This window comes from Rhinoraja longicauda, chromosome 2 (assembly GCF_053455715.1).
Source record: "Rhinoraja longicauda isolate Sanriku21f chromosome 2, sRhiLon1.1, whole genome shotgun sequence".
NCBI classification, from domain to species: domain Eukaryota; kingdom Metazoa; phylum Chordata; class Chondrichthyes; order Rajiformes; family Arhynchobatidae; genus Rhinoraja; species Rhinoraja longicauda.
Window position 1 is genome coordinate 69,183,945 of NC_135954.1, and position 12,921 is coordinate 69,196,865.

Here is a 12,921-nt window from a genome sequence, read left to right on the forward strand (position 1 = left end):
TCAGCCATGATTGAATGGCAGTGACTTGATGGGCCGAATGGCCTAATTCTGCTCATATCACTTATGACCTTATGACTTATTTTTATGCATTAAGTTAAAGAATTTTAATTCTGTAAAATGTTACACTTTTCATACCCACCAACCTGGGCAGCACAGAGGTACAGCTGGTAGAGCTGCTACCTTACAACGCCCGAGACCTGGGTTTGATCCGTACTCAACTACCGTCCATGCAGTTTCCATTTTCTCCTTGTGACTAGATGTGTTTCCTCGGGGTGATTCCGTTTCCTCCAACATCCCAAAGATGTTTGAGTCCGAGTTAATTGGCCTAATATATTGTCTCTAATGTGGAGGGAGTGGATGAGAAAGTGGGATAACATCGAACTACTGAATGGATGATCGATAGTCGGCGTGGACTTGGTGGATCGAAGAGCTGTTTCCACCCTGTATCTTTAAACTAAACTAAAAATCGCAGTAATATTATTCAGCTGTGCACCTAAACTAAATTAAGAATATCAAGAAATATGGAATTAGTACAGGAAAGTGGGGCTGAGAGACAAGCTCAGCTAAGACCTTATTTAATGCTGAAGCAGATGAGAAGGTCCAAAAAGCCTATTCTTGTGTTAGGCACAGTCAGGTTCATCACCGATCTCCAGTTCTAATTTCACCTTAACCCGGAGCACCTTTCGTTCAGCCTGCCATCTTTTCCACGAATTAAACCAGCATTTGTTGCCAGAAAATAATTTATTCTGAATGGATTGCAGAAGATTCTGTGGGACACAAACACCTAGCTCGAGGCAGCCCTCAGCTCACTTTATATTGGAACTGAACAGCTGTTTCATTCCATTGGACCAAGGTAGGTTTCAATTTTGGATGAAGCACTAAAATAGCAACTACAGCAATTCTGCACATTATCTCAACTATAATTTCTCAAAGTTAATGTACATGAAATCCAGAAAAGTGTATTTAGGAAATGCCTTTCAAACGGGCCACATTATTTTATATGGCTAAGGAAATTGCCATAAGTGCAAGCATTTTGTAATCTAGGAAATGCAAACTTTGATTTCATGTGGCAAGATCTCATGTGTAGAAATTTGAGAATAACCAGATCATTTTTATTTTAATGATGTTGGTTGGCAGGGATACTGCAAACGAGAAGGATGGTGGGAAGTGAATTAAGGGGAGAGAAACTGCACTGCACTTTGTCTCAACAATGTGCATCATGTACCCCATGAAGACAGAAAATAGCCCAATTTTGACCTTTATCTGAATGGAGAGAACAGGTGGGAACAGCAGGAACAGGTGGGAAAGGGGTTGATGTGCATATTGCTAACTACCCTGCTTATCCTGTAACTGCCACCATAAACCAAACGTGATCAAGTTTTTTTTTGAGGAGGTGACAAAGGTGATCGATGAGGGTAGGGTGGTAGATGTTGTCTACATGGATTTTAGTCAGACATTTGATAAATTCCTCCATGGTAGGCTGATTCAGAAGATTATGATGCACGGCATTAACAGTGACTTGGCTATATGGATTCCGAATTGACATACTGGCACATGACAGAGGGTTGTAATGGAAGGACAATCATCAGACAGAAGATTTGTAAGCACTGGAGGTCCACAGGAATCTGTGCTTTAAACTCCGCTGTTTCTGATATATACAAATGACTTGGACATAAACGTGGACAGGTTGGTTAGTAAGTTTGTAGATGAGATTAAGATTGTCAGGACACAGACTGTGAGGAAGATTGTCAAAGTAAACAGCAGGATATAGATCAGCTGTAGAAATGGGCAGAAAAATGGCAGATGGAGTTTAATCCAAGCAAGTGTCAGGTGTTGCACTTTGAGAGGTCAAATTTAAGGGAACAATATATAATTAATGGCTTGGCCCTTAACAAAATTGATGTACAGAGGGATCTTGGGGTCCAAGTCGATATCTCCCTGAAAGTGGCAACACAAGCAGATAGAGTTGTAAAAAACACATGGTAGGGTTGCTATCATAGGTCAGGCATCAAATATAAGAGTCAGGAAATCATGATGCAGCTTTATAGAACTTTGGTTAGGCCCTATTTGGAGTATTGAGTGCTGTCCTGGTCGCTCGACTACAGGAAGGATGTGGAGGCTTTGGAAAGAGTCCAGACGAGGTTTAACAGAATGACGACTGGATTAGGGATATTAACTACAGGGAGAGGTTGGTCAGACTCATGTTATTGTCTCCAGAATGCCGGAGGCTGTGGGGAGACCTGATAGAAGTGTAAAAAATTACGAGAGGCAACCAAAACCTTTTTCCCAGGATGCAAAAAATAAATAGTAGAAAGCATTGCTTCAAGGTGCGAGGGGTAAAGTTCAAAGGAGATAGGCAGGGCAACTTTAAAAAATAAAGATATTATTATTATTACACACAGGGGGTGGCGAGTGCCTGGAACGAGCTGCTGGGCTTGGCGGCTAAGGCAGATTCAATAGTGTCATGTAAGAGCGGTTCGGATCGGCACTTGTATGTGCAAGGAATGGAGGAATATAGACATGTGCAGGTAGATAAAAGATGAGATGAGAAAACATTTCTTCACACAGAGAGTGGTGAGTCTGTGGAATTCTCTGCCACAGAAGGTAGTTGAGGCCAGTTCATTGGCTATATTTAAGAGGGAGTTAGATGTGGCCCTTTTTGCTAGAGGGATCAGGGGGTATGGAGAGAAGGCAGGTGCAGGCTACTGAGCTGAATGATCAGCCATGATCATATTGAATGGCGGTGCAGGCTCGAAGGGCCGAATGGCCTACTCCTGCACCTATTTTCTATGTTTCTATAGTCTTGGCATCACGTTTGGCACAGACATTGTGGGCCAAAGTGCCTGTTCTTGTGCTGCACTGTTCCATAATGCACAACATTTCCCCCTAATCAACTTCCTTTCCCATCATCAACCACCTCCCCTGCATTCAAAAAGAAAGATAGAACCAAAAAAGAATCGTACGAGCAAGAGAGAGAAGCAAAAAAGATAAATATTGAAGACAAGAGAAAGATGACAGAAACTGTATGCTCCTATTCAATCTGAGAATTCATCACAAAGACAGTAAAGGTTTAACATCTAGTTTTCAATTCCCTTACCAGCAGGAAACTGAGATAAAGTTATTTCAGCCATGACAAGCCGTCACACTGGTTTAATCTGATCAGGTTTAGATTTCCTATACATTCATGTTGTACTTGGGGTTTCAGTTTCTGCCAACATTGGCTTTTCCCAGGTCACGGTGCAGCTCAGCTCCACAGCGCCATCTGCCTGAGGTTGTCAAAAGTGGGATTCTCCCTCAACTTTCCATGGAAATATTTTTACCCAATTCAAATCAATATCTTAAACTTAATTAGAACAAATAGCTACTGTAAAAAAAAATATATATTTTTAATGGAAGATATTCCTCTTAGTTTATATCATCTTTAATTCAACCAGCCTTGTTTGTTTCGCAGATGTCCCTGATGTCTCTCACTGTTTTGGTCCCACTGTCTCTCACCCCCAACAATCTACTTCTGTTGGCTTCCCGTCACTTCCCTCTCCCTGATCTCATTTTGATTCTTGCGGTCCAACTTTCTCTGACCATTTGAACAGCCTGTATTTCTATTCTCCATGTTGTTTCTACCCAGTTACCTTCCTCTTACTCTTTCACTTTCATTATTTCTACAGTTTTTCGTTTCCACTATTTAGTTTCAGCCACATTAGTCCTGTGTGCTGCCTTAATAAGCTCTCAAAGCTGCTCTCAGTCCTCCACTGTACAAGGCATGATTGGTAACTTTGCAGATGACATGAAAATAGGTGGCATTGTAAAAAGTGAACAAGGTTACCAAGAGTTACTGCGGGATCTTAATCAGCTGGGTAAGTTGGCTGAGGAATTGGAAATGGAGTTTAATTCAGATTAGTTTACAAAAACATGAGTGCTGTCAATAGGGTCATTGCATATAGTCTTTTTTCCCCAGGATTGGAATATCTATAACTATCATATCATATCATATATATACAGCGCGGAAACAGGCCCTTTCAGCCCACCAAGTCCGCGCCGCCCAGCAATCCCCGCACATTAACACTATCCTACACACACTAGGGACAATTTTTTACATTTACCCAGTCAAATTAACCTACATACCCGTACGTCTTTGGAGAGGGCATAGGTTTGAGATGAAAGGGGAAATATTTAATAGGAACTATGTCACACAGGGTGGTATGTATGTGGAACAAGCCTTCAGAGGAAATGGTTGAGGCCGTTATAATAACAACATTTAAAAGGCACTTGGTCAGGTACATGCACAGCTAAGGTTCAGAAAGATGTGGACCAAAGACAGGCTAATGTGATCAGCCTGGATGGGCATCAAGGCAGGTGCAGGAACGAACTGCAGATCCTGGTTTAAAACAGAATGGAATAATTCAGCGGGACAGGCAGCATCTCTGGACAGAAGGAATGGATGATGTTTCGAGTCGAGACCCGTCCTCAGACCTGGGTGTGTTGAGCCGGAGGGCCTGTTTCTATGCTCTATGACTCTCCCAGTCTACATTCCTTGCTGCAGCTATTTGAGTCTGTTTTAGCAGTCTCCTATCCATGTGTTCTTCTGCTTCAGCCTCCTCTCTTTAAGCACTACCACATGGTTTGAAAAAATTACAGGTGTATTAAGAACAGAAAAGTCTGCTGATAGATCAAATGGATCATGAGTGCTCTAATAAAAAGGTGAGAATTCATATGACCACTGACAAAGTTAAAGATAAATCTAGTTTTTCCACTCGATTCCAGGTTATGTATTAATAAGGATCTCTACCTTAGCAAAGTGGTGGTTTTTCTTAAATCCTGCCCTCCCTATTAAAAGTTCCACTATAGCTATCTTGTGGGTTTTGCGAAAAACACTCATACGTCCAGTAACCATAGGGAAATACAAATATAATATATTTCATTCTCCCATTATTTAACTTTTAGAATTATTTCAATTGATGTTATTAATCAAAGCAAGCAAAAAAGAAAAATCTACGCTCAATTGTTGTTACACTCTTTCAGTAGTTTTCCGAGGAAGGGTTTTTGTTTTGTTCACATGGTTATGAATATTTACCTGTGCAGGGAAAAGCCAGAAGAAAAGGTTGCTGTTATGGGTCTTATTCACCGTCAAATAGCCCGAGTAGCTCTTCACACGTGGCCCATCGAGAGGCCCCACTAAACTTAGCTCTCTGGCTGAAAAAAACACAGAGACAATATCTTCATGCGACACAATACAGTGTTACTGACTTCGCTGAAAAATCGAAGGTAGACACAAAATGTTGGAGTAACTCAGCGGGTCAGGCAGCATCTCGGGAGAGAAGGAATGGGTGACATTTCGGGTCGAGACCCTTCTTCAGACTGATGTCAGGGGAAGGGGCGGGATAAAGATAGGATGTAGTAGGAGACAGGAAGACTAGTGGGAGAACTGGGAAGGGGAGGGGAAAGAGAGGGACCGAGGAACTATCTGAAGTTGGAAAAATCAGTATTTTTGCAAATTCTCCATAGAACTCATTTAAAAAACTTTAAAAAGTTAACCCATCCCTCAAACAAAATAAAAAAACAAAGCTAGAAAATGGTTCTGAATACAAACCATTAACCAAGGTCACTGCTTCAAGGCTGCTGGATAAATTACATTGCTTATAACTACATGGAAATTCAGGATTTGAATCATATTCTGTAATTTGATAACCAGAAGTCATGGAGCAGGGCAAGATTAACCCAGATTGTTTTTTGCCATCAGAAAAAGCAGATTAAGGGAAGATATGATTAACATATCTAAATTCACGAAGGATTTCAAACACAAAAAAATTATTGCCGAAAACAGCATTTTGTGGAGACAAGTTCAAGGGAAGTGAATAAATATTTGAAAATTTAAAAAGATTAATTTCACTGGTTGAAGAGAGTCAGAGGTACCGTTTAGACATAATACACTGAACAGTCTGCTGCTGTGTTACATATATTTTAGGTATTAAAATTAAAATAGCTGCTACATTATAATGGATCAATTTATGCCATAATTATGACTATTTCACAAACTTGATTTACATCCTTCTGCCTTATGAACATTACTGGATATATACAAACTTCACTTTGTGCTTCGTGTGAATACTTGATTTTAAAGCTGAACCACAGAGCCATACAGTCCGGAACCAGGCCCTTCAGCATAAACCCCTTCAGCCCAACTTACCTATGCTGACCAAGATGAAAAATAAGCTGTGCCTCTGACTCACTTCTGCCAGAGAAATTAATCTTTTTTTCCATTTGGTCTGCACTAGTCCAACCAGCCTGCGTTTGGCACACATCCCTCTAAATCTTTTCTATCCATGTATCTGTCAAAATGCCTTTTAAATATTGTTATATTACCCACCTCGTCAATCTCTTCAGGCAGTATGTTCCATATACCTACCACCCTCAGTGTGAAAAAGATGCTTTTCAAATCTTTCCCCTCTCACCTTAAACCTATTTCTCCTGGTTCTTGATTCCCTTACTCTGGGTAAAAGACTCTGTGCATGCACCATATCTATTCCCATCATGATCCTACCTTCGCACCTCTATGAGATCACCCCTCAGCCTCCAAGAAATTACGTCCTAGCTTGCCCAACCTCTCCCTATAGCTCAGGCCTTCATGTTGCAGTGAACTCGGCTGCCACGCTCCAAGATCTGCAATTAAACCTCTGGCTCGTCTACTCCTCCTGCCTTTTTGAGACGCTTCTGTCACAATACCAATGACTACTTTCCTACTTTAATATCATACATGGCTCAGTCAGATTTTGTTTTGAAAAGTTCCCTGGGAGAATTCACTGCACGAAGTCCTAAAAACCTCTTGTCATTGCTTAAAAAGAACCAACCAGGCCACAAAGTATAGTTTTGAAGTCAGGTAGTTATTGTGGAGAGAGGGTCTCAAGGGGTCATTGAGTCAAATCTTCAACCCAGTTTCCTCTTAATGGACAATGGATGCAGGAGTAGGGCATTCGGCCCTTCGAGCCAGCACCACCATTCGATGTGATCATGGCTGATCATTCTCAATCCGTACCCCGTTCCTGCCTTCTCCTCAAACACCCTGACCACACTATCCTTAAGAGCTCTATCTTGAATGCATTCAGAGAATTGGCCCCCACTGCCTTCTGAGGCAGTGAATTCCACAGATTTACAACTCTGACTGAAAAGGTTTTCCTGAGATGCTGAATAATTTTAGCACTCATTAATTTTATTTCAGATTTTTAGCATCTGAACTAGTGCCTTTCAATAAAATGAGACATAGCAGGGAAAATGTGTCCTTGTGATTGTTTACTTAGAATATTTGACATGAATTACGTCAGCCAACTTTAAAACAGATATATCCTACATTTTAGCTTGCTATCAAAAGCAGTCAAAATCCCAACAAGAAATTCACTGCTAAAACCTGTTAACATACAATCTGTATTCTAATGCTTTTGTAATTAATGCTTTTATAATCAATCATAAATTTGGAAAACTAACTTGAAGATAAACAAATGGAACAAATCTCAATGTGCTCTTTGGAGCTGGACTCAAGAAGCATGCCATTTGAAATCATGTAGACTGTAGATAACTATTTTCACTCACCTTTTTCAATTTGTCCAGACTCCAGGTAGGGAGTGAGGAAAAGCGGCTTCCCAGGATCAACATCTCCTGTCGGTGGAACAGAAACCGTGACCTCTTTAAACATGCGACGGAGAAAAGAAAACTTCCCAGAAGTGCAGATTGGCTGAATGGAGATGAGCACCATGGCAAATAGTCGTGTCTGCCACATCCTAAAGAACATACAGGAAAGTAAAAATTTAGACGGAGCAAAAAAAAAAAATTCTCTCCAGCTGTAGAGTTGTAAATCAAACCGTAATTATTTAAACAGTCTGGCATAACACACTAGTCAATCTTAATAATTGTATGAGTGTGCTTTATAAAGTCAACATTAATGCAGATGATGTACATTTATTGGTAATTATGCTCTTGCATTACTTACACATTGTGCTTAATTCTCAGTCTAGATCAATCCTACTGTTCATTAATCAATCTGTGTTGAGAATTCACCATTGTTACTAGTTGCACTTTTTCAAAAGACACTGGTGAGCTCATGTGGAATCATGCAAAATCAATTTCTACGTTGTAGGCTTGCTTAGAGAGAAACTGTGAAGTATAGTATCAGTATTTTTGTTTAATTCTTCCTGACAACATGAGAGGCCGCATGGAGTCCAATCAATGTAATTCCTCCACTTCCTTCTCTGCAAACCTTTTCTCTCATATATGCCGTTAACACCCTGATTTTTTCAAAAGCCACAGAGGGCATTTATAACAAGCAAGTAACCTAACAACCATGCACATCTGAGGGAAAGAGAGGAAATCAAGATACTCAGGGGTGCACTTACAAACTCCGTACAGATAGCATGGTGATCAGAATCAAACTGGGGGCACTGTAGCTGTAAGGCACAAAGTAGAGGAGAGACACTAAGATGTCACATATTTGTAATAAAATAAGAAACTTCCCTTTACCACAGCAAATATGACTCAATGTCTGCTGATAATCTGGGCAGCAGCAGCTTCTTCCAGTTCTATTTTTACTAGGACAATGTTCCAACTTATTTGTCTCAATACAAAACATAACATCTGAATTGACTGTTGTTTGTCTTGCCTGTGCCAGTTTTATTTTGTACTACAAATTCCTGTCAACTGCAGATTGAAATGGCATGCTGCCCTCTGCAGGGCATTTAAAACCTGTGTGAAGAGAGCAGGTAACAGCAGTTTTATTTATCCTCTTCAGGGCAATAAAGAAAATGTTTCAAGAAGAAAGACGACCTGGCATGATAAACACAATATGAATTGGATATCACAACAAAACTAAAATGATTGGATTAAGAGCAAGGCAATTAGATGCTGTTTTTTGAGAAGTCAGAGGAACAACGAACCTTGGACACCAATTTCATGGTGTTTGGGAGCAGCACATTCCAAAATACACCCTAGCTTTTTGAAACAAACCAGAAACTGATGGAGGAGAAAATGAAAACAGACCCTTTGGCCCAACATCCATGCTGATCAAGGTGCCCATCTAAACTAGTCCCGGTTGCCAGCATTTGACCCATATCCCTAGAAACCTTGCCTCTTCACATGCTTTTCCAAATGTCTTGAATGTTGTTATTGTACCTGCCATAAGCACTTCCTCTGGCAGTCCGTTCCATAGATGTACATATAACTCTTTGTGGAAAAAGTTGCCCCTCTGCTTCCTATTAAATCTTTCTCCTCTTACTTTAAATACATGCAATCTAATTCTTGATTCCCCAAACCTGATTAAAAGACTTTGTGCATTCACAATATCTATTCCCCTCATGATTTTATAAATTTCTGGAAGATCACCCCACAGTCTCCTCTAACAAGGACAATCCTAGATAAACACAAAGTGCTGGAGTACTTCGCAGGTCAGGCAGCATCTCTGGCAAAAAAGGATCGATGACGGTTTGGATCAGGACCCTACTTGCTCAATCATTCCCTCTTACTCAATCCCTTGAGTCTTGTTAAACATCCTTGTATATTTTCTCTGCACTCTTTCCAGCTTAATAGCATCTTTCTTATAGCTGGATGATCAAAACTGAACACAACGCTCCAAGTGCAACCTCATCAACAATGATGGAGATCCAGACTGATCTACCTTCAGCAACACCACCACCTTCACTACAGGCGAACCCATACCCCAGGGGAGATCAAAGTCTGTACCACTGACAAAACAAGTGCTTCACATTACCCAATTCTTGGACAGGCTGACGCAGAATGGCAGACTATTGTAATTAAAATTTGGACCTTAAATCTACAAAGGTACAGTGTACAATAATTGAAGCAATCAACATGCACTGTGAAATGCATTGCACAATATGTTACAACAATTCTGTGCATTTTATTTTTTATCACCACATGAGACAAATTCTCCTCACAAGAAACTGTACCAAAAGTACAGTTCTGATTGTACACATAGATTCCAGTTGAGAACAAGACAAGCAATTGCAGACCCACCTTGACTCAGAATGAGACTTAGGGGGCAGTTCTCACAATGTATCACAGTTCATCTGAGCAAAAGATGCTAACCATGTGAAATGCCTCTTTTGTATATGGTAAACACACAGATAACCCCAGTGTCATTATGCCATGGGAAACATAACTGTGTAAAAAGTCAATGTAAATTATATTAATGAAGAAAAACAGAACAGCAAAGCAATTCTCTAATTCAAGGTCCCTTACCAACAAACAAATCAAGGCCTAACTTAGTTGGCAAATTCTTGAAAATGCCATGAAAAGAAAAACATTCATATTCAAGGAAACCTGCATTCTGTGCAATGCAATATAAATTCAAAACATTTATCAATCCTCTTAGTCATGTCATACAGCACAGAAACAAGCCCTTGATCCCAACTTGCCTATGCCGACCACAATGCCCCCAATACACTAGTCTCACCTGCCAATATTTGGACGACACCACTCTAAATCTTGAAGTAAAGGACTAAAGTGTTGAAGTAACTCGGCAGGTCAGGAAGGATCATTGAAGTTGTATAAAACAATGGTTGGACAAGAATTGTGTACACTTCTGCTCGCCAAAATACAGAAAGAATAGGGAAGTAAAAGCCTCATCGCCTGTTTGATTTATTTAAATATATTATCTTACAATTCACATTGGAACTGAACACTACTTTCTGCACTAGGCAACACTGTTAAAACTTTTGTACTTAATATAATTGCATTTATTTGTTTTCGCATTTATTGCATATATGTTTTTACTCACCGTCAGGATTGGCTATTTTTTTAATTTCGTTGTACTGGTTGCAATGACAATAAATGAATATTATTATTATTATTATTAAAACATACATTGGTTCTGTTTATGACCCTTATAAATATGAATATCATATCATATCATATCATATGAATACTGAAACAAGGAACAGGTTCTGGAAACTTACAACCCAATGAACATTGAATTCTCCAATTTTAAGTGATAACTCCCTCCCTCTCTTTTTCCCTTTGCCCCCAAACCAGAACACACCCATTGCTCCCACTATCCCACCCCTCCCCTTGGCTTTACATTTAATTCATTTTCCCTCCTTATCTGCAACCCTTTTGTCACTTCTCCACCCATCTGCACAGGGGTGCAGTACTGCCGGAGCTCATCGGAGCACCGCTCCGGCACCAGTGACAGTTGCGGCACCTAACAAATTAGTAGCGCAACACTGCCTCCACACCTGTGTATTCAGCGTCCTTCCCCCAACTCCTGTATCTGTCAATGTGACCCGTCGCCGATCTATTCCTCCACAAATGCTGCCCGAGTCACTCCAGCACTTTGCGTTTTGCTAAATATGAACTTGCTCGCCCAAGTACCACGGGTTTAGTCACGTGAAGTAATCACATGATTGAGCTTCTCACTGGACTTCCGAGCACAATTATTAATTTGACGAGTGCGACAAAGTTAGCAGGACTGTAGCAGACTGGAAAATAAGCACCTTCAAATAGACGTAGAAATAGATGTATTGCATGTGTGGAAATAAAAATGGTGCAGTGGGATGTTAACGTAATGAGCTGGTTATTTCCGACTGCTAGTTATGTCGTGTTCCGACTGCCAGTTGTGTGTGCGTGTACTGTTGCAAACTTGCAGATAGCGTTTAAGTCGGTTCTTTCCCGCATGACTCCACTGAAATGCATATGCTCCCACTGCGCTGCCCTGTTCCCGGGGGACCTGCCTGGGGAAGGGAGGGTTGACTGACTGTATCGGTTTGGTAAAATGCCAGCCAAAGACTGGAAACAGGAACCACGTTCCCGTGGTTGGGCGACGTCAATGGACAGTGTCAGTGAGGGGAGTCTCCAGGCGGTGGGTCCGCAGACGAAGGGCAGTGTTTGGGGACTAACGCCGGGGACAGGACGGACGGAGGGCGCGGCGCTTCGTTAAACCCCCTGACCCTGCCTCCCTCGGCCCGGCACCTCACTGAGTCTGAAGAAGGGTCTCGACCCGAAACGTCAGCCATTCCTTCTCTCCCGAGATGCTGCCTGACCTGCTGAGTTACTCCAGCATTTTGTGAATCAAAAACCTTCGATTTGTACCAGCATCTGCAAGTTATCTTCTTATACCAAACTCGCCTGTTTCAACGAGGCGAGCAGCCAGGGGACTCTTTGCCCCGAGGCGGCGGCTTGTCTGCAAAGGGAGGGAGGGAGAGAGAGGCAGACGGTGGGGAAGTGGAAGCCGGCGTGTGTGTGGGTGGGATCCGCTGCTTTAGATCATCGGCCAACAGGGGTCATCTTGCTCCTCCTTCACTCACTGAAAATACAATTGATCCCAGTCCCACACTGGGGAAACACAAAGTGCTGCCTGCATCCTCTCCTCCACTCCATGAGTCTGAATAAAGGGCGGCAAAGCTGATCTTCACGGTTGGCCAACCTTTAACTCTCACATTGACATACAGTGCTTGACACCGGTGATAGTTTTGGGCATAAAATGGGTGTTCCTGTCTACCAAAGATCCCGGACATATAAACAGAGAGAGGTGCTTTGTGCTGCAGAGCTTGAGCGGGCATTTGGCAGCTGGAGCCTCAGATACACTGAGGATTCTCAGAAAAAGGTCTCGACCCGAAACGCCACCCACTCCTTCCCTCAAAATGCTGCCTGTCCCGCTGAGTTACTCCAGCATTTTGTGTCTGTCTTCGGTTTAAACCAGCATCTTCTCAGTCAATAGTTGTGTGTGACACTAAGTATGTGACATTTTCAGTTATTAGGTGCTTACTGCAGACTAGTGTGCATAATATTAAGGGAAACAATAAATTAGGCAAGTTACTGGAGAGGATTATAAGGGATATGATATACATGTATTTGGATTGACGGGAGTTATTTAGGGATAGTCAGTATGGTTTTGTACGTGGGTTAGGGATCGCGTCTCACAAA

The 12,921-nt window shown here is 41.5% G+C and overlaps 1 protein-coding gene across 3 annotated transcripts in view; it reads right to left on the reverse strand.

Moving 5' to 3' along the window:
* cpvl (carboxypeptidase vitellogenic like) overlaps positions 1-12,260 on the reverse strand; it is a 63,780-nt gene extending 51,520 nt beyond the window's left edge. Inside the window, exons 1-3 of one of the 3 annotated variants that reach the window (XM_078428508.1) lie at positions 11,235-11,401; positions 7,582-7,769; positions 5,072-5,190 (exon numbers count right to left, since the gene is read on the reverse strand). In XM_078428508.1, coding sequence (XP_078284634.1) covers positions 5,072-5,190; positions 7,582-7,768 — 306 coding nt within the window. In that variant the 5' untranslated portion in view covers position 7,769; positions 11,235-11,401. Of the gene's footprint in view, positions 1-5,071; positions 5,191-7,581; positions 7,770-11,234; positions 11,402-12,123 lie in introns of those variants that run through there. The other 2 variants (XM_078428500.1, XM_078428489.1) reach the window with 2 other exon arrangements.
* Positions 12,261-12,921: the final 661 nt, after the last annotated feature.